At 49.9% G+C, this 23,513-nt stretch overlaps 1 protein-coding gene across 1 annotated transcript in view; it reads left to right on the forward strand.

The window, feature by feature from the left end:
* Positions 1–23,513, forward strand: part of LOC137153364 (zinc finger protein 84-like) — a 32,170-nt gene continuing 8,657 nt past the window's right edge. Inside the window, exons 1-5 of the mRNA XM_067548607.1 lie at positions 1–175; positions 4,385–4,467; positions 6,798–6,924; positions 19,380–19,493; positions 19,905–21,119. Coding sequence (XP_067404708.1) covers positions 4,444–4,467; positions 6,798–6,924; positions 19,380–19,493; positions 19,905–21,119 — 1,480 coding nt within the window. The 5' untranslated portion in view covers positions 1–175; positions 4,385–4,443. The remainder of the gene's footprint in view (positions 176–4,384; positions 4,468–6,797; positions 6,925–19,379; positions 19,494–19,904; positions 21,120–23,513) is intronic.

Raw genomic sequence — 23,513 nt, forward strand, 5'->3', positions numbered from 1 at the left:
GGCTCCGCCGTTAAGCCGGCCCAGCCCCACCCCCTGCTGCCAGGTGCCGGGGCGGGGGGAGCAGAGGCACTTCGTGCATCGGGATTGCCCGGACCGCCCCGCCCCGCCCCGCCCCGCGAACGCGCCGCCGGGTTCTGCTCCGGGACACCCCGCTGGGCTCGGCCGGGCCGGGAGGGTGAGAAAGCCGGGGTCGAAGGGAGGGCGGAGCCCCTGTGCCGTGGGGAGATTGGCCCGGCTCGGGGCAGCCGGGCGGGGAGAAAGGGGGAAATGGCCCCGCTGAGCTGCCCCTTCCCTCCGCTGAGCTGTATCAAATCCGCTCCGGCTCGAGTCTGCCCCTTCCCCAGAGTGACCAGTGGGTGCGACCTAGGGCGCTTTGCCCGGCTTCTCTCCCCCCTGCCCGAGTGTCTCTGGTCTCTGCCCAGCTTCGCCCCTTCTCTCTGCACGGAGAATTTACAACCCCCTCGGCTCCGGAGGTTCCCGCCCCTTTATCGGCAGCGATTCGTCCTTGTTTAGGTGGGAAATTGTGGCCCCGAGTCATTCGCCAAATAGGAGGGGTTGGGGTGCAGTGTGGGGAGCCCTGAGGCACAGCTGCCTCTGGGGTGGGAGCCGCCGACAGGGCACGGAAGGGGCACAGGAGGGGAAAGGAGGCTGCCCGACCCAGCTGCTCCCCCCCCCCCCCCCCCCCAGTCCCCCAGCCCAGCTGCTCCCCCTCAGCCACTAGCTGCCAGTCCCAGTCTCCAGCCCTCTGGCCCATCCACCTCCTCCCCCCGCTCCTGTTAGAGCAGCATTGCCCAGGGCTCCCTGCTGCCCCTGTGAATGGCAGGCCAGGGGGAACCATCCCTTTCATCATTTGCTGTACGTTGCTGTATCATCCCACGATGGGGCAGTCGCCTCTGGAGCATGTCAGAGCAGCAGGGTGCAGGATCCCAGACCTTTTCTTCCCCCCACCCGCCCTATGTCCCTGCATGCAGCCGGCCCACTGCTTGGGTCTTCCATGGTCAGCCAGAGCATCCCAACATGTAAATGAGCCTCTCCCAGGGTATTAAAGAGTCTGACTAATAATCAGTCTCTTTTCCCTCGGTACAGCTTTGAGGCCTTTAAATTCAGCCCTTTGTTCAGGCTCCCAATTTAGGCCTGTGCACTTTTGGGGGTTTACACCACTTTACCTGTTGCCAGGGGAACCCAGGCCTGCCTGCTATTTCATATTCCAACTCAGGGACCCTGTATGCAGCAGCCACGTACTGCTTGCTCCCGTCCATCCCTGCTATTTCCCTGGGCCTCTTCCTACCGGGCCTTTCATCTGCAGCCCTATCTCAGAGCCACCATCCTCAGATTCTTCTTTCTCAACAGGCCAGGGAAGGGCCCTCTTGCTTTATTCCTCCAGTCCAGCCAGGGACGGACCTGCTGTGTCCCTGCAGCATCTTTTATCTGAGCCTGCTGGGCTCTGAGTGGCTTCTTCTGTGAGGTCTGTCTAGGCAGACCCCAAGGACCCACCTTGGCTGTTTCCTAGGGCAGAGTGTAGTAGGATCATGGGGTCTCTTGTAGGGTGCCACAGGCTGCACCCTGTCAGAAATTCCCTCAAACGATCCTGCTTTTCCCTTGGTATAGGCCTTGTCCGCACTAGAAAAGTTTGTCAGTGCAAGTTATATTGGTAATGAAAAAGCAGTGTAATTACAGAGCTTGCACTCGTCCATGCAGCACTAATTGTCGCCAAAGCACGTCCACACTTGGTGCTCTAGCATCAACACTGAGAGCTTCTACGGTGCACTGCTATCCCACTGTGCAAGTTGCCACCTTGTGCCGCTAGGATTTGTGGGAAGGCGGAGAGGATCGCAGTGCATCACGGGTGCGGGCTCAATGTCCCATGATGCATTGATTTCCATCCTGTCATTCCTTGCTTTCCCTACTGTGTTTCATGGCTTTTTTCAATGGCACCCCATTTCCTGTGTGCCCGCCATCTGTATCTGAAAGAATGGATCCTGCACTGCTCCATTGCTGTCAGTGTGAACACATCATGGATGATTGCACAGCATATCATGAGCTCACAGTTGGAACAGGAATCTGAGGCGCCTGACCTGCTGTGTGTGATGCAAACAAACAGCACTGGATTACTGTTTGCATTCATGGAGAGTTCAGCCACATGCTAGGGGTATTAGAGGGGCAGAATGGGGGCAATTTGGCTCAGGGAGGCATTGAGGGCCCATTTTGAGAATGAGGAACAATCGTGTTTTTGTGAGCAGTGCTGTGCCATGCTATGACTGCTATCCAGCTTGAGCTGTGTCTCAGAGACAGGTGAAAATACTGTGTGCAACACAGAAACAAAGAGAGCTTATTATTCTCACAGCTTGTCTTTAGTAAATGGAAACAGTTTACAACACGAACAAAACTCCGGGCTGGAGGGGAGAAAGTGGTGAGGGGTAACATGAGCTATGACAGCTGGTGTAAGTCTATCACCACTGAAGCGGTGGCAGCCCTGACCTTCCCCAAAGGCCACGGGGATGTTGATGGGGACTGGAGGAAACCTGGGTCTTGGTTAAGTGCGTTCACCTACCTCTGAGCCCTCACTATGCTGCTGGAAAGCTGCCCTTCACTGCTGCACATTACCCCTTATGGGAGCAACACAACCAGCGGTAAAGTCTGTATCAGGAGCCCAAAAGAGGTGGGGAGCCACACAGACAAACAGGCTGTGCTGAGGCTAGAAGGCCCAGTCTCAGAGGCAGAGTTCTTGCAAAAGCTAATCCTAGGCTAAGCATGTTGCAGGGGCACTCCCAAGAGTTGTTGGGGCACTTGTGACATTCCCCCCTGCAGTCTGGATTGGTGTGTAGCTGTGTCACCCCAATTCCTCACTCCTGGGCCCTGATTTACCCTCTGTTGCTGTGTGAACTGCCCACTCCTGGGTCAGTCCATGCCCAGCCTCCTGCGACTAATTGGTCCCTGACCTAGTGAAGGAGCGCTTCTGGCCCGCTACTCATGGCATAGACCCCCAGCAAACACCCCCAGTTCCAGATGCAACCCTGGGAATCGCTGTCTTGCAAGGTTCAGTGCTGTACACTGCACCCTGCAAACTCATTTACATTTGTCCATCAATTTATCAAAGAAATTGATATGCACCAGCTCTGGCACTCTAAGTGAGGTCTCTGTACACACAGGCACTGTTTTAGATAAAACAAACAAGTTTATTGACTACAGGAAGATTTTAAGTGAATCTAAGTCAGATAAATATAAATCAAAAGATGAATAATGTCAAGGAGTTAGTCACAATCAACTAAAAGATAATTCGCCTCCTAAACTAAGATAAATATTTCAGTCTGTATTCAGCTTACCACACAGGCGGGTTGCGATGCCTCTAGCAACCAGGATCCCCTGCCCCCTCGCTGTGGGTAGATTCTCATTCTTTGGTGTTGCTTAGAAGATGGATTCCAAGGGAGACCCCGAGACAAAGATGCCTCAGTTTTTAACAAGTTTCCCCAACACCCACTGGTGTCAGGTGATAGGCCCCGTCTGGCAATGGGCATGATTTCTTCTACGTGAGCCAAAGTGCTCATAGGTGCTTAGGGCAGTCCATTGTTCCTGTATTCATAGCTCTGCTGGGCGTGGAAACACAGCTTTGTGTTTGTCTGCATCTATTCAAGCCATGTGAGAGACACATTTGGGGATGTGACATAGCAGAGTTCCATATCTGTACATATGTATGACATTGAAAGGAACATGCTACCGTAACAATAATGTTCAATATGTCATGAGCATTCCAAAAACACCTTACATGACATCCTTTGCATCAGACAATACACAGTTACGCTGTAAGGGTGAACATGAATGATTGACAAATCACACCATAAGGGTGTACATGGGGTACAGCGTGTCACAGCACTAAATATCCTTGTATGTCTGTGACAACTGCCCTGGGGGACAGTGATGGGGGGATCCTCCTAAAGTGTCTCCTTTGATTCTGCTCTCCTCCAGTTTTGGTTCAGAGACTTTATTACTGGGGAGGTTTAACCATGTCCCGGAGGCTAATCCTGGTGGGAGAGGCTGGGTTTGTGCTGTAATAAAGTCACAAAGGGCATGTCTATACTGCAATAAAATACCTGTGTTAGGCCCAAGTCAGCTGACTTGGACTCACTGGGCCTGAGTTGAGGGGCTTGATCCCAAGCCTGGATGTCTACACTGCAATTTTATAGCTCCGTAGCCTGAGCCTTGTGTGCCTGAGTCAGCTGACCCAGGCCAGCTGCTGGTGTTTTATTGCAGTGTAGATGTACCCTAAGTGATTCTCAGTGCAGCAGAACCTAGAATGTCTCTTTGCAGGGAGAACCTGGGATAAATGAGGTGTGAGATGGACAAAACTGTTCTGAAATCTCTCCAATTGCCCTTCTCGCCTTGACAGGCTGCAGAATAACATTGACATTTTGCTTGGGATTGTTCCATCCTCCCAGGGGAAAGGAAATGGCGCCAGTGGAGCCGGCTCAGGTAAGGGATTATCAGGGAGCTGGTGGTGGGTGTGGTAATCGGTGTGTGTTGGTCACTGATGTTTATCAGTGTAGGCTGCGTGCATGTGTCCCTGTGTAGATGCTGTCCCAGCTCCTATCAGGAAACTGAGACGGCTCTCACGATCAAATGAGTCGACACGACCACAGATTAGCTGAGCACTGAAGGCACCCAGGCCAGGTTTATTGCGTGCAGCACAATGAGAAGTTACTTACAGAGTATCTCTGAGTCAGTTTCACATAGGCAGCGTTACAATGGCCTCAGCCCAACGGCGGGACTTTCCATTATCCCCTAGACCGGACGCCGGTATTCCCTCTGACACCCTCTTTTATACATTGTTATATACACTTTCATTCTGCCCCCTTTGACGTAGGTAGTTGCCACCCTCTTGACATAGTCTAATACCACCTTTTTCCGTTGATTGGCTGATTTGGGCAAAACAACTCCATGTATCACATTTTGTCATTTCTATCCATAAAAGTGTCATTTTAGAGAGTTAGTATCTTGGTACCTCCTATACCTGCTACATATTTTAGTAATATTTTAGCAATCTTACAATCTTGCAGTATCAGCACTTTCCTGTTAATTTCAGTTAATTTGAGTGACCCCTTATACTTCTGTTCACTCGGCTTTTTCCATTTAGGCCTTAACTCTCACTTCTTACTACAGTGGGTTCTGGTGGGAGGGAGAGAGGCAGGAAATTCACGGAAGATGGGAGCTGCTGGAAGTGGGAGGAGAGGGGCAGGAAATACAGAGTGGAAAAAGGGAGGGGAAAGGGTGTGACCAACCTGCCGGCACTAGTTGAATCTGGGGCTTGCTTTCAAGGACCAGACTCATGGGGTCTGGGAGTGAAATTTCCCCTGCTTGTGGAGCAGGAAATAACCCTCTGGCCAGAACTGGGAAAACTTCCCAGACTCCCAATGCTGAAGCCGGATACACGTCGGATACACATAGTTATTTGCCACATCCCCAGTCTGTGTGTCACCTGCAAACTTTATCAATAATGATTTTATGTTCTCTTCCAGGTCATTGATAAAAGTGTTAAATAGCGCAGAGCCGAGAACCGATCCCTGTGAGACTCCATTAGAAACACACCTACTCAACCATGGTTCCCCACTTACAATTAGCCACTTTTCTATTTATTTAATGTGTGCAGTGTTAATTTTGTGTTGTTCTGGTTGTTTAATCCAAAGATGGTTCTGTACCAAGTCAAGTGCTTTACAGAAGTCTAAGTATATTACACCAGCACTGTTACATTTATCAACCAAACTTTTATTCTCATCAAAAAAGATATGCAGTTAGTTTGATAGGATCTAAACCTATGTTGACTGGTATTAATTGTGTTACCCTCCTTTAATTCTTTATTAGTACAATTACCAGGTACTGCATTATTTTGTCTGGCATCAATGTCCGACTGACAGTCGTATAATTTTGCCTGAGCCATTCCTTCTACATATTTTAAATGTTGGCACAAGACTATTTTTCTTCCATTCTTCTGGAATTTTCCCAGTGTTCCAAGACCCATTGAAAATCAGCAGCAGTGGTCCAGCCAGCTCCCCAGCCAGTTCTTTTAAAACTCCTGAATGCAAGTTGTCTGGAGCTGTTGATTTTAAAAATGTCTGACTTTAGTAGCTGCTGTTTAACATCCTCAGGAGTTAATATTGGAATGGAAAGAGTGTCAGTATCATCACATGATGTGACTGTATCATCTCTTTGTTTTTCCCCCCGATACAGAATAGGTGTACTCATTGAACACTTTTGATTTTTTTTATATTATTATTGGTAATTTTATCGTAGTAAAGAACCAATACTATTTTTACGATTCTTCATGTTCTTAATATATTTAAGGACAGTGTGAAGGATTTTTTTTAACTCTCCAGGCCATACAGTTTCCCTTCTGACTCTTTGCTTCACTTGTTAATTTTCTGCTATTCAAAGGCTCTGACTTCTGTTCTTTCCTGTCGATTTCCCTTTTCCTCTATTTGTTATCTAGTGTGTGTTTATGGGGAGGATTTGGGATTCCTCTCTGGTGCTGTCCCTGGATCCTGCTGGGTTCCATCTCCTATATCAGCCTCTGGCTAGTAGATGTGTGGTACATGTGAAGACCCTTGCTCCCTGTGTCTGCAGGCAGGGACAGGGGTCTCTCTTTCTCCCCTTACAGTGATGCCTCCTGGCTGCTCTGGGTGGGGTGGCGATGGGACTCTGCTACGGTGTCCCTCCCAGAGCCTTCATTTTACTGGCCCTGCTCTCCTGTGAATGATGGTGTTGTCAGCGAGCAGCAGGTAATGAGTGGGTGCCTCTTGTTCTTTCAGGGGCTGGTGACCTTCGAGGAGCTGGCTGTGTTCTTCACAGAGGGGGAATGGGCTCTGCTCGCCCCTGGTCAGAGAGCACTCTACAGGGAGGTCATGCAGGAGAACTATGATGCTGTGGCCTCACTGGGTAAGGAGTCCTGTGCCCTGGTTAGTAGAAGCTGGGGGGGTCTCTGCAGAACCCGAGTGATGATTACTCTAGACCTTGACTCAGCCCATCATTTCTGACAGCTTTCCTGCCCCGCTTTTTGCCTCACATCCTTCCCTGGTATCATTTCTGGACCTGTGCATATTTGATGTTGTCGGCCATGCGGAAAAAAGTGTGATTTATAAAATTTTGTGTTATTTATTCTTGTTGGATGCATTGAAACTGAATGACTCAGTAGAGCTTTCACACCTTTGCAGGGGAATATATGCAGCTGGTCCCATTCTAGATACAGTCTAATACACAGAGAGGTGAACTACTTGGCGCATGGACGGCGTGACAGTCAGATGAGGCCATCTTCTGAGACGAGAGAGTAGGAGGTGGCTGTGCAGGCATCTGTGGGCGAAAGGGAAACGGGGAGCAGGGGGAGGGGAGGAGAAGAGGAGTTTGATGTTGCTGGGTGCCGGGACAAGGGGAGGGCGAGAGCAGTGGGAGGACGAGGAAGCATGAGGGGAGGTTCAGAGCTCAGGAGGAGCAGGGAGGCATGGGATAGTGAGAGAGGAGAAGAGAACACAAGAAGCGGGTGCTCCAGTGGCACCAGGGGGTGGTGAGGGCCGAGAGCCGTGGGGGGAAGGGAAGGGGAGTGTGGAGGAAGGGCACCCAGCATGTGGGAAGGGTGGACCAGTGGGAAAGAAATTATGTTTTGGGGATCTGGAGCTGTGGGGGCTCCCAGCCCTTTAACACAGAATCCCTGCCCAGGCCTTTTTGGTTCACAACTGATGCTTCAGTTTTAGTTCTCTTTGATTTCACTTTATTTTACTTTTTTTTTTCAAATATTAAACTCTTGTACTTTGTCCACCACTACCTATCCCCCACACAACCCTTCCCTTCCCACTGTGACCCTGCCGATCCTTCTTGAGTCCTTGCTGTGTTCCTCCTTCCCATAGGGTGAAAGACCGTTGCCCCGGCACAAATGTGCACTTTGTCCATGATGTTACAGGGTGGTAGCGATTGTTCTGGGGACTCGCCAGGTCATCTCCCTTCCTCCCTCCTCCATCTGCATCAGCTGTGGCCTCTCTTCTCTCCAGGCTCTTGGGATATGTAGCCGGTCCCTTCCGAGGCTATGTGGCACCAGGTGTTCTTGTTTCTCACATTCTCCTTCGCCTGAGGAATTAGTCTCTTACTCCTGAATTATAGTGTCTAATTCCCCAGCCTTCCTCACACACGGGGGGATTTTAATACTCCCTCGTAAAGCATCTGACAGACTAGATTCCCTAATTCCCCCAAACCCGCTTCTCTGATATGGTGGAATCTCTGTCCCTCTTTAAGATCTGCTCAAGGAATGGCCTCGCAGGTACCCAGGCTCTAGCCATCCCCTCACTGTGGGCTGGAACATACATGCCTCTTCACCTTGACCAGGATTTGTGGCTTGCTGTCCTCTTGCACTTCGTTGCATTCACTGGACTAAAGTCCAGGCCCTGTGCTTTGCTTTCTCTCCAAGGGCTCTGGCCAGGGTATGTGACGAACCTGATTGCTTTCTATGAAGAGGTGACTGGCTCTGTGGATATGGGAAAAGCGGTGGACGTGATATACCTTGACTTTAGCAAAGCTTTTGATACGGTCTCTCACATTATTCTTATCAGCAAGTTAAAGAAGTATGGGTTGGATGAATGGACTATAAAATGGATCGAGAACTGGCTAGAGCATAGGGCTCAATGAGTAGTGATCAATGGCTCCATGTCTAGCTGGCAGCCGATCACAAGCGGAGTTCCCCAGGGATCGGTCCTGGGGCCGGTTTTGTTCAACATCTTCATTAATGATCTGGAAGATGGGGTAGATTGCACCCTCAGCAAGTTTGCAGATGACACTAAGCTGGGGGAAGTGGTAGATACCCTGGAAGGTAGGGATAGGATACAGAAGGACCTAAACAAACTGGAGGATTGGGCCAAAAGAAATATGATGAGGTTCAACAAGGACAAGTGCAGAGTCCTGCACTTAGGACGGAAGAATCCCATGCACAGCTACAGACTGGGGACCAATGAGCTAGGCAGCAGTTCTGTAGAAAAGGACCTGGGGGTAACAGTGGATAAGAAGCTGGATATGAGCCAGCAGTGTGCCCTGGTTGCCAAGAAGGCTAATAGCATATTGGGCTGCATTAGTAGGAGCATTGCCAGCAGATCGCAGGAAGTGATTATTCCCCTCTATTCGGCATTGGTGAGGCTGCATTTGGAGTATTGTGTCCAGTTTTGGGCCCCCCACTGCAAAAAGGATGTGGACAAGTTGGAGAGAGTCCAGTGGAGGGCAACAAAAATGATTAGGGGGCTGGAGCACAAGACGTATGAGGAGAGGCTGAAGAAACTAGGCTTGTTTAGCCTGCAGAAAAGAATGAGGGGGGATTTGATAGCAGCCTTTAACTACCTGAAAGGGGGTTCCAGGGAGGATGGAGCTAGGCTGTTCTCAGTGGTGGCAGACGACAGAACAAGGAGCAACGGTCTCAAGTTGCAGGGGGAGAGGTCTAGATTGGACGTTAGGAAAAAGTTTTTCACTAGGAGGGTGGTGAAGCACTGGAATGGGTTACCTAGGGAGGTGGTGGAATCTCTATCCGTAGAGGTTTTTAAGCTGCGGCTTGACAAAACCCTCGCTAGGATTATTTAGCTGAGGTTAGTCCTGCTTTGAGCAGGGGCTTGGACTAAATGACTTCCTGAGGTCCCTTCCAACTCTATGATTCTATGTGTGACAGATGTGGGAATTCTGATAATATTTCTATTATTATTCTATATTCCTATATACGCCTCAACTTCCCTCTTTATTTGTTATTACTTTGCTCGGTGTGTGAAGAGCTGTAATGGGGTGATATGAATGCCTCATTAACGGGCTGACTGGGACTAACCCATATCAATGGAAGACCCTACAGAGTCTACAGAAACCCCCAGATCTGAGCACTTGACACTGATCAACAGGAGCTTCTCAGCTTGTCTGGGCGGAGCACATGTGAACTCAGCTTGTTTTGAGGAGCAGGAGGAACTGGGCTCAGAAAGATGGGGAGCTTTTCTGCAACTAAGACAAAGGGACAGACGCAGGGAAAGGAGACCAAGGCAGTTCCTACAGCAGCATGGCTCAAGGGCATTGACCAGCATGGGTTATGTCTTAAACTTTCCTTTCCTGTGCTAAGCTGATGATTTGCCGATGCTGCGTTATAGGTGACTAACCAACCCTACTGTTTGTGAAAAGGCTGCCAGGTGTTACTGCAGATACTGTCTGGGTGTGTTAATCCCTGAAGAGTGGAACAGTCTCTGACCAGGAGTCTGTCTCGGCGGGACTTGCTGGGCACAGCTCACAGTGTGAAGCAGGAGTGCTGGACCCCAGAAGATCAGTGTTGGAGGCAGTGAGGCGTTGTGGCTACCCTGAAGGAAGAGTGGGACTGACACACTGAAGAGGTTCGATGGGACTGTTTCAAAGCTGGGACATAGGACAGACCCTGAGGACACATGAGAGTTGGTGGCAGCTGGTGGAATTCTGAATGCAACGGGAGGATTTTGCAGTAAGCGACTTGCAGCAGTAAGAACAAGATTAGTCAAAGGAAACAGCAAGGAAATGGCGTCTGTCCACCTCCCTAGGAAGAGCATCACAGAGCTGTGTGTGGGAGAGGGCTAAGTGTTGGGAAGTTGAACGAGGCTCAGCCGATTGCATGGCTTTAGAAGGATGATCGGATCAAGGTCCAAAGCCAGGTGGGATTTTGAGAGAGTCCCCAGGCCACAGAGGCACGTGCTGCAGCAGCAGCGGGGCGTCCTGACGATCTGGTTCCCCCTTTCCCAGAGTTGAAGCAGTGGGAGTTGGAATTGAAAGCAAAGGCGCTTTGGATGGAGGACCATGAACGGGAGCGAGCTGATTGAGAAAAAAAAGGGGAAACATGAGGAGGAGCAGAGGAAGAACCAGGACAAGTAGCGACAGCATGAAGTGAGTATGGAGAAGCAAGACATCCCGTAGAGGGAAAAGTGGGGAGAGACCACAGGAAGCCAGTTCCATAGGGAGCCTAAGTACCAAATGGTTGGCCCAGTTTAAGAAGAGTATTGCTGGAAGGCGCTGTGGCCTTCTCGGAGCCTGGGTCCAAGGAAGGGTTGCGATGCCCTTGCTGGGCAGAACAGGGCCCTACAGGTCAAACTGGCTGGAAACAGAGGGGCGGAGCCAAGGCAGGAAAAGGAGCTATAAAAGACAGGCCTGGCAGCTCAGTCAGGGGGAAGCTGCTGCCGGAGGCAGAGGTGTCTACCCAGAGGCTGCAGCCTAGCCTTGACCCAGGCCCAGCAGCTGTTTGGAGCAACCGCCCGACTGACTGGAGCTTCCAACATCCACCCGGATTGCCGGGCCCGAGTGACCGGAGAGGGCTGCCAAGCCCGAGTGATTGGGTTGGGCCACCAGGCCCTAGTAGCTGGGAAGAGCCACCTGAGACTACTGGGAAAAACCCACGGAGGCTGCCCCTGACCTGGAAGAGTGTCTGACGTTGGGGACCTCTGAGCTGGGTGTATCGGAGGAACCCTTGGGACCTGGAGGAGCTGCCATCTGCTGACGACCCGGAGTAGTTTCCGGACTTGCCACCGGTCAACAGTGAGGGACTTGTGGGACTGCCGCTCACCATCTACCCCAGCAACCCAGAGGGAGACTACTACTGACAGGTACCCGGAGACAGGGTGGGAGGAAGTGGCCCAGGGACAGCCGACTAGCAAGCGGCTGAGTCAGGCTTAAACCCTGTCAGCTTATTGAAGCTGGATTCCCACTGACTCAGTGGCAAACTGCTTTTCTACTGATAAGGCCGTGGGCTGGGACGCAGTGGAGTCGGGTGGGCCTGCGTCCCCCACTCCTTCCCTAACCACCCTGGGAGTGCTTGACATCCTCTGCATTTGGCTAGCAGAGGATACCGAGCCCTCCTAGCCCCACCTGCCTACAAGGCTGGGGGCCCCAAACTATCTTGCCTGCCCCACCCGCTGGAGGGCTGGTGGCTATTGACTGCCTCAGCAGCCCTTTCTGACTTGCGGGCCAGGGACTATAAACTGCTTGCCTGCCCCGCCCTGCCTGAGGGCTGGGGGCACCAGACCGTTTGCCTGCCGGAGGGCCGGGGGCACCAGACTGCTTGCCAGCCCTGCCAGTGGGAAGGCTGGGGGCTATAGACTGCTTGCCTGCCTGTGGGCTGGGGGGGCCCAGACCGCTTGTCAGCCCTGCCCCGCTGGAGGGCTCAGACTGGGAAGGAAGCCCACCCCGCTGGAGGCCGGGGCTAAAGGCTTGTAACCGGCACTGTTCAAGGCGCTGTGGCCTTCCTTGGATCCTGGGCCCAAGGAAGGGTTGCGATGCCCCGGCAGGACTGTGCCATCAGCCTACAGGCACATAGATGCCTATCTTGCAGCTGGAAATCAGAGAACCGTTGTCCAGCCCTGTGTGGTAAAACCCCACTGAATGCTGCAAGGATGGACAGCCAGGAGTCCACATGTGAAACCATTTGCCCTACCTGTGGCTCAGATCCCTGTGCAGACACAGGAAGGAGCGGGGTGCTTGCTTGTAAGGGGTTCTCCCTGATCTCACTGTGACACTGGCGGGATTACCTGAGGTGTCGGGGGTGAATCACTACCAGCTGCTCGCAGTGTGAGAGCCTTGTCTGTGCCCAGCATGGGAAATTCTCCCAAACCTGCCAGCTGTTGACAACACGAGCACACTGCTCTGTGCTCCGCGAGCCCCACTTTTTCCCTCCACAAACTAGCAATAGACATGCCCCCTCTGGTTACACTGAAGTGCCCAGTCCCTTATCTTCCAGGCACCCACTATGTACTCCGATCCGCTGCCTCGGTGGGAAGCAGTGCACCCAGGGTCACCGGCCTCCCCTCAGCTCCGCACTTGGTCATGACTATAATAAAACCAACTAGAAGTTTATTTAACTTGGCTTAAAGTAAAAATCCAAAATAAATGCAAGGAAGAGAATTGGAAGCACAAGGTTGCAGATAAAAGAAAAATAAAAAAGTCAGTCTAGAGCGTACACTTATTACAGTTCCGTTCCAGTCTAATAATATATTCCTCACCCTCTGGTCAGGCCTTATGGCACTTGCCCAGTCCAGAGAGCTGGGATCCACTTTTCATGAGATTCACACTGGCAGTGTCACTCCTGTAATGGATAACCCCTTGTGCTCTTTCTTCTCTGACAGAGTCCCAGCCTTTAGTCTCTTTTCATAATCAGGGTGTTTCATTGATTTCAGCTCAGCCTTGAGGGTCCCCTGTTCAGAGTCTTTTCTGGGAGTGTGTGACAGAGTGCTGGGAACCAGTGTAGAATGAGGTGGAAGCCCAGAGAGTGAAGCACCTATTGTTTGGAGTTAAGCCCAGGAGAGCTGAAGGCCCTTTGTATTTAGAGCTGCACCCCAGAAGGGACTGAAGTGCTGTGTGATGTGGCCGGGGGGCTAAGCCTCAGAAGACCCAGTAAGGCCAGCAGGAGAGAGGACCAGCTGGCAGTGGTCACTGTGGTCAAGGAAATGGCTACCAGAGGGAGCGTGAGAGGCAAAGTCCCCTGCAATGCAATGTCTGGGCATGAGGCAGTGCCCTAGAGGCCGTGACACATTTACAGTGGACAATTGAGCAATGTGTCACATAATCAGCTAGCCTGGGAAAGGTTATAACTTACTCCTGCTTAAAAGGGCCACAACCGAGACATGTGGTTCCCTGGTGATTCATTTTCACTCCAAGACCACAAGGATATGATTTGCAGTATAGGTACGTTATTCCTTAAATATGAATGGTACATACAGCTCACAATGTGTATGAGAACCGATAGGTTACAAGCTTTCACTAGAGACCTCACCTGCTACCCTTTATAGATAAATACCATGTAGGCAGTTTTAGGTGTCGTGAGTTTCTCAGGTCTGAGACAGGAGTTACTTGTGAAGAACAAGGAACCCTTTTCCAGTTGGCAGCAGCGAACCTGTGTGTCACATATTTCAAATTCTCAAGGGGTCACTTCCTACCATCACCTAAAGGTAAAGAGTTTCCAGACTGCAGCCAAGACAGTGGAGACCTGGAGTAATATAGGTTCACCGCCCTCCCCGCTCCCTGGAGACGAGTGGGAGAAGATAGTGGCAGAACCCTGTCCTAGGTTGAAACCACAAGGTTGCTCGTCATGCCCAGTTTCTGTTGCTCCCCTTGTATTGGGGCAACCGAGTGTCTGTATTTTCCACCAAATTGTCGTGAAGTTCACTCACCCCTAGGGCCCACCTCCTGGCTGCTCTGGGGATTAGCTCTTTCCAGATCCAATGCCGCCTCCTGCGGCTTGTTGCGCACCCTGCTGCCTCTCACTCCCACTCTGTTACTCTGGGAGCTCTCTCTGGCTAGCCCCCCAACCAGGTTACTATGTATTTTGCCCCCGTTCCATGTATCGTAGTCTCTTCATGCACAGTGTCTCCAGCAGTCTTCCCATCCACTGCCTGGTCTGTGCCACTTCCCCAGTGACTGGTGGGGGAAAATGGGCCGGTCCTCTACTCTATATTTCAGCTCCAGGACCCTATAATCAGCAGCCAAGGTGTGCACCATCTTAAACATAGCTACCATTTCCCTGAGCCTTTCCTACACCCTCTCCCACTAGATTGCCTTGCTTCCCCCTCCAATGTCCAGAGAGTGGCTGCAGGCTCTCTCACTGCAGCCCTTTTCTGCTGTCAGCTTCCTGGCTTAATTCTAAATTAATTCTAAACTAATTCTTAATCCCTGCCTGTTCCTTCTCAGCTGGCTCCGTCATCATGCAGGGGTTTACTTAGGCCACCTAGTTCCCAACAGCTGTGGCCTATCAGGTGAATTGGCCCCATCTCAGCCTCATTAACCCGATCTAGGTGTTCACCCCACATCACAATTGCTTACATCAGCCTCTGTACCAGATGACTTGCAGACAGCTAATGTGTCTGATTTTTTTTTAATGGCTCTAGAGGTGATCTTGGGAATTGTAGACTGGTAAGCCTAACTTCAGTATCAGGCAAATTGTTGAAACTAGTAAAGAACAGAATGATCAGACACATAAATGACTTTTGTAAAGAGAAATCATGCCTCAGCAATCCATTAGAATGATTTGAGACATCAATAAATATGTGGAGAACGATGATACAGGGCATATAGTGTACTTTGACTTTCAGAAAGGTTTTGGTAAGATCTCTCCCCAAAGGCTCTTAAACAAACTAAGCTGTCATGGGATAAGAGGGAAGGTCCTCTCATGTATTAGTAATTGATTAAATGGTAGAAAACAAAGGGTAGAAATAAATGATCAGTTTTCATACTGGATTGAGGTAATAGTGGAGTCCTGCAGGGTTCTATACTAGTACTGTCAACATACTCCTAAGTGATCTGGAAAATGGGGTAAACAGGAAGGGGGCAAAATTTGCAAATGATACAAAATTACTTAAGGTAGTTAAATCCAAAGCAGACTGCGTAGAATTACAAAGGGTCTCAGAAAAGTGGGTGACGGGATAACAGAATGGGAGATGAAATTCAATGTTGATAAATGCAAAGTAATGCACATTGGAAAACATAATTCCAAATATACATAAGAAGTGACTGGGTCTAAATTGGCTGTTACCAACGAAGAGAGATCTTGTGTCATTGAGTCATTGTGGATAGTTCTCTGAAAACATCCACTTAATGTGCAGCGGCAGTCAAAATAGCTAACAGAATGTTAGGAACCATTTGGAAAGGCATACATAATAAAACAAAAAATAACATACCACTCTGTAAATCCATGATACACCCACACCTTGAATACTGCATGCAGTTCTGGTTGCCCCTTTTCAGAAAAGATAAATTAGGGCAATATGACATGATCCGAGGTATGGCACAGCTTTCAGATGAGGAAAAATTTAAAAGACTGGGACTGTTCATCTTAGACAAGAGATATCTAAGGAGGGATATAATAGACGTCTATACAATGGTGAATGGTGTGGAGAAAGGGAATAAGGAAGTATTTTTACCCCTTCACATAACACAAGAACTGGAGGTCACACAATGAAATTAATAGGAAGCAGATTTAAAACAAATATAAGGAAATTCTTCTTCACAGAACCTACAGTCAATCTATGGAACTGGTTGCCAGGGAGATGTTGTGAAGGCCAAAAATCTAACAGGGCTAAGAAAAGAATTAGATTAGTTGATAGAGATAGATAGGTCCATTAATGGACCTATCAACCCAGATGGTCAGGGATGCAACCCCATCACTTCTGGGTGTCCTTAAACCTTTGACTGCCAGAGGCTGGGATGGGATGACAGGATGGATCAGTCGATAAATTCCCCTGTTCTGTTCACTCCCTCTGAAGCATCTGGCACCAACCACTATGGGAAGACAGTATACTGGGCTAGATGGACCTTGTTCTAACTCAGTATGGCCATTCTCATATTCTTATGAACACTGAGCTGTAAGAATCGTGAGCCCTTGCAGTCCCTTCTAACCCTGTGGTTCTCTGGTGGTATGAGTTTCTGACATGCCTGGTAGGACAGCTACCAAGGGGATGGGGAGTTAGTTTTGGCATCTATGGATAACAACACTGGGATTAAACCTCCCCAGGTCATTGGTTAAAGTGACCCTCAGTTCTGTCTCACGGGGAAGAGATGTGATGAAGTGAGAATTTTCGGTAATATTTGTATGAATGGTTTGCATGACAGTGACTTACTTGCCTACAGGTTGCTAGCAGGGGGTACAAAGGGGTTAAAAAGCTGTTTGTGCAGCAGAGCAGGAGACAAGAGGTGTCTGGGTTGGTATGAATGGGCCATTAAAGGACTAGCTGAAACCAGCCCACATCAGTGGAGGATCCAAAATGAGAACAGGTATGTCTACATTGCAAAACAATTCCTGTGGCAGGAAGCCTCTGAGCTTGGGTCTACAGACTCGGGCTCATGCGGTTCATGCTACGGCACTAAAAATAGCCCTGGAGATGTTCCAGCTTGGGCTGAAGCTCAGCTCAGTCTGCACATCCATGCTGAGAGGGTCCTGTCAGGGTTGGTTGTTTTTTTTTTTTTTTGCGGTGTAGATGTACCAAAGGAGACCCCCCCTCAGTCAGCTGAAACAGCCTTTTATGTCCCAAAAGTCTGTCTTTGTTCAGTTCCCCAGTCTCCTGAACCAGGTAACACCCGTCACTGCTTTTCCGTAAGGAGGACGAAGCCTCTAAAGCTGGTTATCTGCATAAACAATCTTGGAATTTGGCATTAATCACCCCCTACTGATACCAGATTCCCTAGGAAACCCATCCCCCACCTCCAGCAGGCCAGGAACACACAAATAAGTGATACTTATTGATACAAAGGTCTGTGATTATTCTGTGGGCCAATGTAATCTGACCTATCTCAGTAGAATAGTCGTTGAAATTTACATGCTTTTAAGGACTAGTCCAAATAAATTCATAACGTTAATATAATAGTTTAAGGGGGACCAAGTGGCCTAGTGGTTAGCACATCTGGTTTCCCATCTCTCGCATCAAAGGGGGTGGTGGTGTAGAGACGCCTACCTCTGCTGCTAAGATGGAGGTATCACAGTTTCAGCCCATCTCAGGTCTAGCTCTCAAGTGGGGCATGATAGGAGCACCTGGGACTTCCCTCTCCATCAGGTCCCAGCCCAGGACCCTGTGGGAAGCAATGCCAGCCATCTCCTCCATGCAGAGGATGTAAGTCTGATACCCTGGGCCACTTCCTACCTCTCCTCTCTTCCAGCTCGGGGCATGGTCTCCTAGAGTCCAAATAATCTGGAACTTTACAGAGTTCAAATGGTCAGAGCCCGCAGGGCCTGTTGGTTCTCAGGCAAGGGCAGTGTGTAGAGAAGGCACTGTCTGTGGGCCTCACCAGCATCGTGGTCCCATCCCAGGTTCCACCTTTCATGTGGCATTTCAGGAGAAGGACCTGTCTTTCCTTCAGCCTGTTCACTGCTCCCTTTCCTTGCTGCTCTGGTTGGGCCACAGATTCTTCCCTACCAGCACTGGGGAATGATCTTGGGTGCAGGGCCCTGAGGGCTGAGTTGGGGGTCAGGAGAGAACGGGGTGATGAGGAGGCCTCTGTCCCTTCTGAGCCTTGGGCAGGTTGACATGATAAATCTGGATCAACTTCTTCCTTCTGGGTAGCTGGGCCTCATAATCAGCCCGCCCACACCTGTCTTACCACCTTGAAAGGCCCTTGCCATCAGGCATTGACATGATAAACCTGGGTTGACTTCTTCCTAATCTGAGTAGCTGGATCTCATAATCAACCCCTCCACCTCCAAAATGTGTTACCACCTTGAAAGGCCCTTGCTATCAGGCCAGTAGCTTGGATTTCAGTGTCAGCAGCAGAAGTAACACTCTGTCTCCAGGCTGGAACTCTCAGAGACGGGCCTTGTCATAGCCCTGCTCCTGGTTTTGTTGTGCCTTTTACAGGTTTCCCCTCACGAGCGCCCCAAGGTTTTCAGTTTCTTTCCTGACTGTATAGCATAGGTCACTACGTTGGTGGTTCTGGAGTTCTGCCTGTCCCATGTCTCAAAGAGGAGGTCCAGGATTCCACTTGACTGCCTGCCATACAAAAATTCAAATGGGGAGAAGCCTGTGGGTGCCTGGGGCACCTCGCGGGTGGTGAGCAGGACAGGTGGGGTGGTGTCAGGAGTCAGTGGTCATGGACTTCCTCAACTTTGTCAATGTTTTGTTCCACCAGACTGTCGGTTTGGTGGTGGTATACCGAGGTCTTCAAGGACTTGAACCGTAGCAGGTTGCACAATTCCTTCATTTATTGCGAGGTGATGTTTCTCCCTTGCTCTGTCAGTAATTCTTTTGGGATCCTTACTCAAGCACATACTTCCATGAGTTTCCTTATAATGACAGCTGCCATTTCTGACCAGAGGGGAATGGCCTCAGGGTATCTGGTGCCATAGTTCAAGCTCACCAATGTATATTTGTACCTGGCTGCAGACATTTTCAGCGGGCCCACCAGGTCTACAGATATCCATAAGAAGATAAAAATGGCCATGCTGGGTCAGACCAATGGGCCATGTAGCCCAGTATCCTGTCTTGTGACAGGGCCCAATGCCAGTTGCTTCCAAGGAAATGAACAAAACAGGGTAATTATCAAGTGATCCTTCCCCTGTCATCCAATCCCAGCATCTAGCAGGCACAGGGGGATGAGGCTACCTGGGCCTAATGGTGTCGTTCACTCTGCTCGCATATGCTAACCCTTCCCCCACCAGGTGTCTGTTTAGATTGTAAGTTCCTTAGGGAATGGGCCGTTTACTATTTTGCGTTCATACAATGTCTAGAACAATGGGGGCCCATTTTTTATTGGCCCTTAGGCCTGTCCTGCTGCATGGAGCCAAGGAATCTGGGCTCAGGATACTTAGAAATGAGGTGAGAGTAAAACCATGGAATATTCTTTGAGACAAGTATCCCACAAATTCAGCTTATCTCGCTTGTTTTTCTGCTCTTACGCAGGGTTTGCTGTTTCCAAACCTGATGTGATCTCCTGGCTGGAACGAGGGGAAGAGCCGTGGGTCCCAAATCTCCAGGGCTCTGATGAAAGAGAGATCCAGAGAGGGGCCTGCACAGGTGAGGCATCAGTTAAACCAACTAAAAAACTGTCCATGAATGAAGGAAACATTTGGGATTCCCTGTGAAGAACTTGTGAGCTCTCTGACTTCAGAATTGTTTCCAGCAGGTGTGACATTATCATGACACATGTCATTCATGGCTTCCCACCTCTCCTGACTGACACCTGGCTGTAGCTCCCTCCCCAGTCTTCCTTGTCCCTGAGTGGGATCTGAATCCAGAATTGACCCTCTCATCTCTCTCCTCTGGGGAAAGGCTTTGAGTGGGTAGAGGGTGGAAATCAAATCCTATTTAGCTTCATCTCTCCATATCTTATTTGGTTTGTTCCCACCTTTTTCCATTCCTCTCTCTGTGGTTTCCTTTCTCTCCAGCACAGGCAGTGACCTATGTCTGGATTCTCTATTCCTCCAGGTGATGGGATGGTGAGTGAGAAGGAGAAGAAGAATCCCCAGCAGGAAGATGCAGAGCAAGTAGAACCACATGGGACATTAGCAGGCAGATCCAAAGGGAAAGTTTCTTGGAGATGTGCACAGGCAAAAGCCAGCAAGAGTCAGCATAGGCCAGAGAAAACCCTCAGTAGCTGCTCACACCTCATTAGAGATGAAAGAATGAACATGGGAGAGAGACCCTACACGTGCTCTGAGTGTGGGAAAAGCTTCATAAACAGCTCAAACCTCATCACACATCGGAGAGTCCACACAGGAGAGAGACCCTACACGTGCTCGGAGTGTGGGAAAAGCTTCAGCCAGAGCTCTCACCTGATCACACATTGGAGAATCCATAAAGGAGAGCGACCCCACACGTGCTCTGAGTGCGGGAAAAGCTTTAGTCAGAGTTCACACCTCATTACACATCAGAGAGTCCACACAGGAGAGCGACCCTATACATGCCTAGAGTGTGGGAAAAGCTTCAATCGGAGTTCACACCTTATCTCACATCAGAAAGTCCACACAGGAGAGCGACCCTACACGTGTTTGGAGTGTGGGAAAAGCTTCAAACACAGTTCAAACCTCATCACACATCAGAGAAACCACACCGGAGAGACACCTTACACCTGCTCTGAGTGTGGGAAAAGATTTAGTGAGAGGTCATCCCTCATCACACATCAGAGAATCCACACAGGAGAGAGACCCTTCACATGCCCTGAGTGCGGGAAAAGCTTCATAAACAGCTCAAGTCTCATCACACATCGGAGAGTCCACACAGGAGAGCGACCCTACATATGCCTTGCTTGCGGGAAAAGCTTTAGCCAGAGCTCACACCTTAATTCACATCGGAGAGTTCACACTGGAGAGACACCCTACACGTGCTTTGAGTGCGGGAAAAGCTTCAAAGACAGCTCACACCTCATCACACACCGGAGAGTCCACACTGGGGAGAAACCCTACACATGCTGCGAGTGTGGAAAAAGATTTAGTGACTGCTCAACCCTCATCACACATCAGAGAATTCACACAGGAGAGAGACCCTTCACATGCCCTGAGTGCGGGAAAAGCTTCATAAACAGCTCAAGTCTCATCACACATCGGAGAGTCCACACAGGAGAGAAACCCTACACGTGCTCTGAGTGTGGGAAAAATTTTCGTTGGAGCTCAGATTTTATCAAACATAAGAGAATCCACAGGGGTGAGTAATGCCACAAATCAGCATTTCCCCACCTTTTCCATTCCATGGCACACTTACATAAACAAAAAAAATTGTGGCACACCACCCCACTGACCCGTCACCCATATACGCACATCCATATATGTCACCCCTATATACACACTACCACACATTATTAATAATAATATTATAAACATAGGTTACTTTCAATGTAAAATCTGAGCTTGTCTTGAAGTACACAGTCGCTTTATCATGGCAGGAAGCATCAGAACTTTTTCTTTTCAAATATTTATCCATTTCCCTCTCCCTTCAGTGCCGACGGGTGATGTTTTTCGAAGCTAAGAGGACACCAGGCTTGGTAATTGCACTATTCAAAATTCACCACTGCAAATGCACGACCCGCAAAAACTCTGCCCAACATGCGAATCCCATGTGAAGAGTTTTACTAGATGCATGTCTCATCTGTACTCATTGATTCACTGAAAGAGCAACACGACCGAAATACAATTTAATTCCATCCACAAAACAAAATTATATTAACAATATTTAATTTATTCATTCGCTTATTTTTCTCATGTGTGACATTTCCAAAATTGCATGGCACACTTGTTCATGTCTGACGGCACATCACTGTGCCGCAGCACACCGGCTGGGAAACGCTGCCATAAATCTCTTGACTGGGGCTGGCCAAAGATTTTTTTTTAAATACATTAGCTAATTCCCAAATAGTTTGCACCATTTTCTTCAGTGTGGTCTCAGCTCCACGTGAGTTGCCTGCCTCTGTCTTATGCTCTTCATCCTTCTTTGGGATCCCTTTATCAACTCCTTTGTCTTATATTTCCTCGGAGTGTCTCCTCCTGCCAGAAATAGCCATCAGTGCCAGGTGGGAAAACTAGGGTTGATCTTGACTAGCTACAATGAGGTTAAAAACTACCTGTACTTTGTCTCCACCGGGAATATACATGGAGTTACAAGATCGCTAAACTGAGCAGCTAACAACTCAACTACATTTGCAGTGCAGACATAACCCAGGTAGAGTCACTGGGGTTAGCTTCCCTTTCACCTGACCTAACCTCCATCATTGTTTTTAATCTAGACAAACCTGAGCATCACATTAATACCATTCCCACATTGCAAAGTGATTGTGAGCCATGAGTTACCGCTCTAGGGATAGATTGTCTCAATGCCAGTTATTCTCACGTTGCTAAGAGTTGTGCTAAAACAATAATATTATTCTTCGAGTGATTGCTTATGGCCATTCCAATATAGGTGAGTGCATGCCACCGAGCACGGTTCCCGGAACTTTTTTCCCCTTAGCAGACCCCGTAGGGTCAGCTCTGGTGCCCCATGGAGTCCCATGCACATGCCGCGGTATATGAGGCACTGCCGACCCTATGGCCCCTCAGTTCCTTCTTTCCACCCGTGACAGTTGCTGGAACTAGCCTTGCTCTTCGCAAGTACCATTCCCCATTGTTTGAACTTTGTTCTTTGATCTCTTAGTTAAGTAGTTGTTAAGTAGTGTTAGTTAGATAGATAGGAAAAGCCCTCAGGGGCTTAGGGTGGCCGGGTGATGCCCAGGTCACCTAGCTTTCCCTCAGAGCGACCCCCACGACTGCTGCCTTTGGTGCTTGGGGGAAGAGCACAGGAAAGAAAAATGTAAAATTTACAGGGCTTTTAAACCGAAGACTCAAAAGGACCGAGATATTTGGTTAAAAGCCATTCTAATGGAGGCAGCGCTCCACCCGGCCTCTGAGCCAACCTGATCTACATTGGGGCTGAGCGTGAACTCGGTGCAGAGCGCACCCACGGCACCGATATTGACCCAGCACCGAGAGGCATCCCCAGCACCGAAAAAGAAGCGGCAGCACATGGGGCGTAGACACTCCCCTGCGCTGCCGGTAAGGGCAGGGTCAAGTGCAGAGGTGCACCAGCCACGGCCCGTCGAGTCCCCTCCAGTGCCTCCATCTCCGTGCGGGGAGCCTCCCCTGACTCCTAGGAGTGGGGGAGTGCCCCTGCCGACGTCGTCGAAACCGGAGGCTTTTCAGGCGGCAAGAGCCTTGTTGGCCTTGCCTACGCCACTTCTGCCTTCCACCCCCTCCCTCCCGGCAGAGGGAGGTAGGGCTGGTGTCCCTGGGCAAACCTGCGTAGGGTCCCCCCGAAGGGCTATGGAGACCCCTGGCAAGGGTGGAAAGGTCTCCCGCCAGATGGCCATCGAGGGTAGAGTGAGGACACTCTCCTAACAGCAGCTTTGAGTCCATCTCATTGAGCAGATCTTCCCCTCGGCACCGAAGTTGGTCCCCGACGCCGGAGGCAGCGCAAAAAAGGCTGCACCGCTTGAGGTCAGCCATGCGGCACAGGGACGGTTCCGGGTCCCAATCCCCGGTACCGAGGAGGTTGCCCGCAACCAGGAGGCAC

The sequence above is a fragment of the Emydura macquarii genome, unplaced genomic scaffold (assembly GCF_026122565.2).
Source record: "Emydura macquarii macquarii isolate MOO-44397 ecotype Brisbane River unplaced genomic scaffold, CSIRO-AGI_Emac_v2 contig_1253, whole genome shotgun sequence".
In the NCBI taxonomy this organism is placed as follows: Eukaryota; Metazoa; Chordata; order Testudines; family Chelidae; genus Emydura; species Emydura macquarii.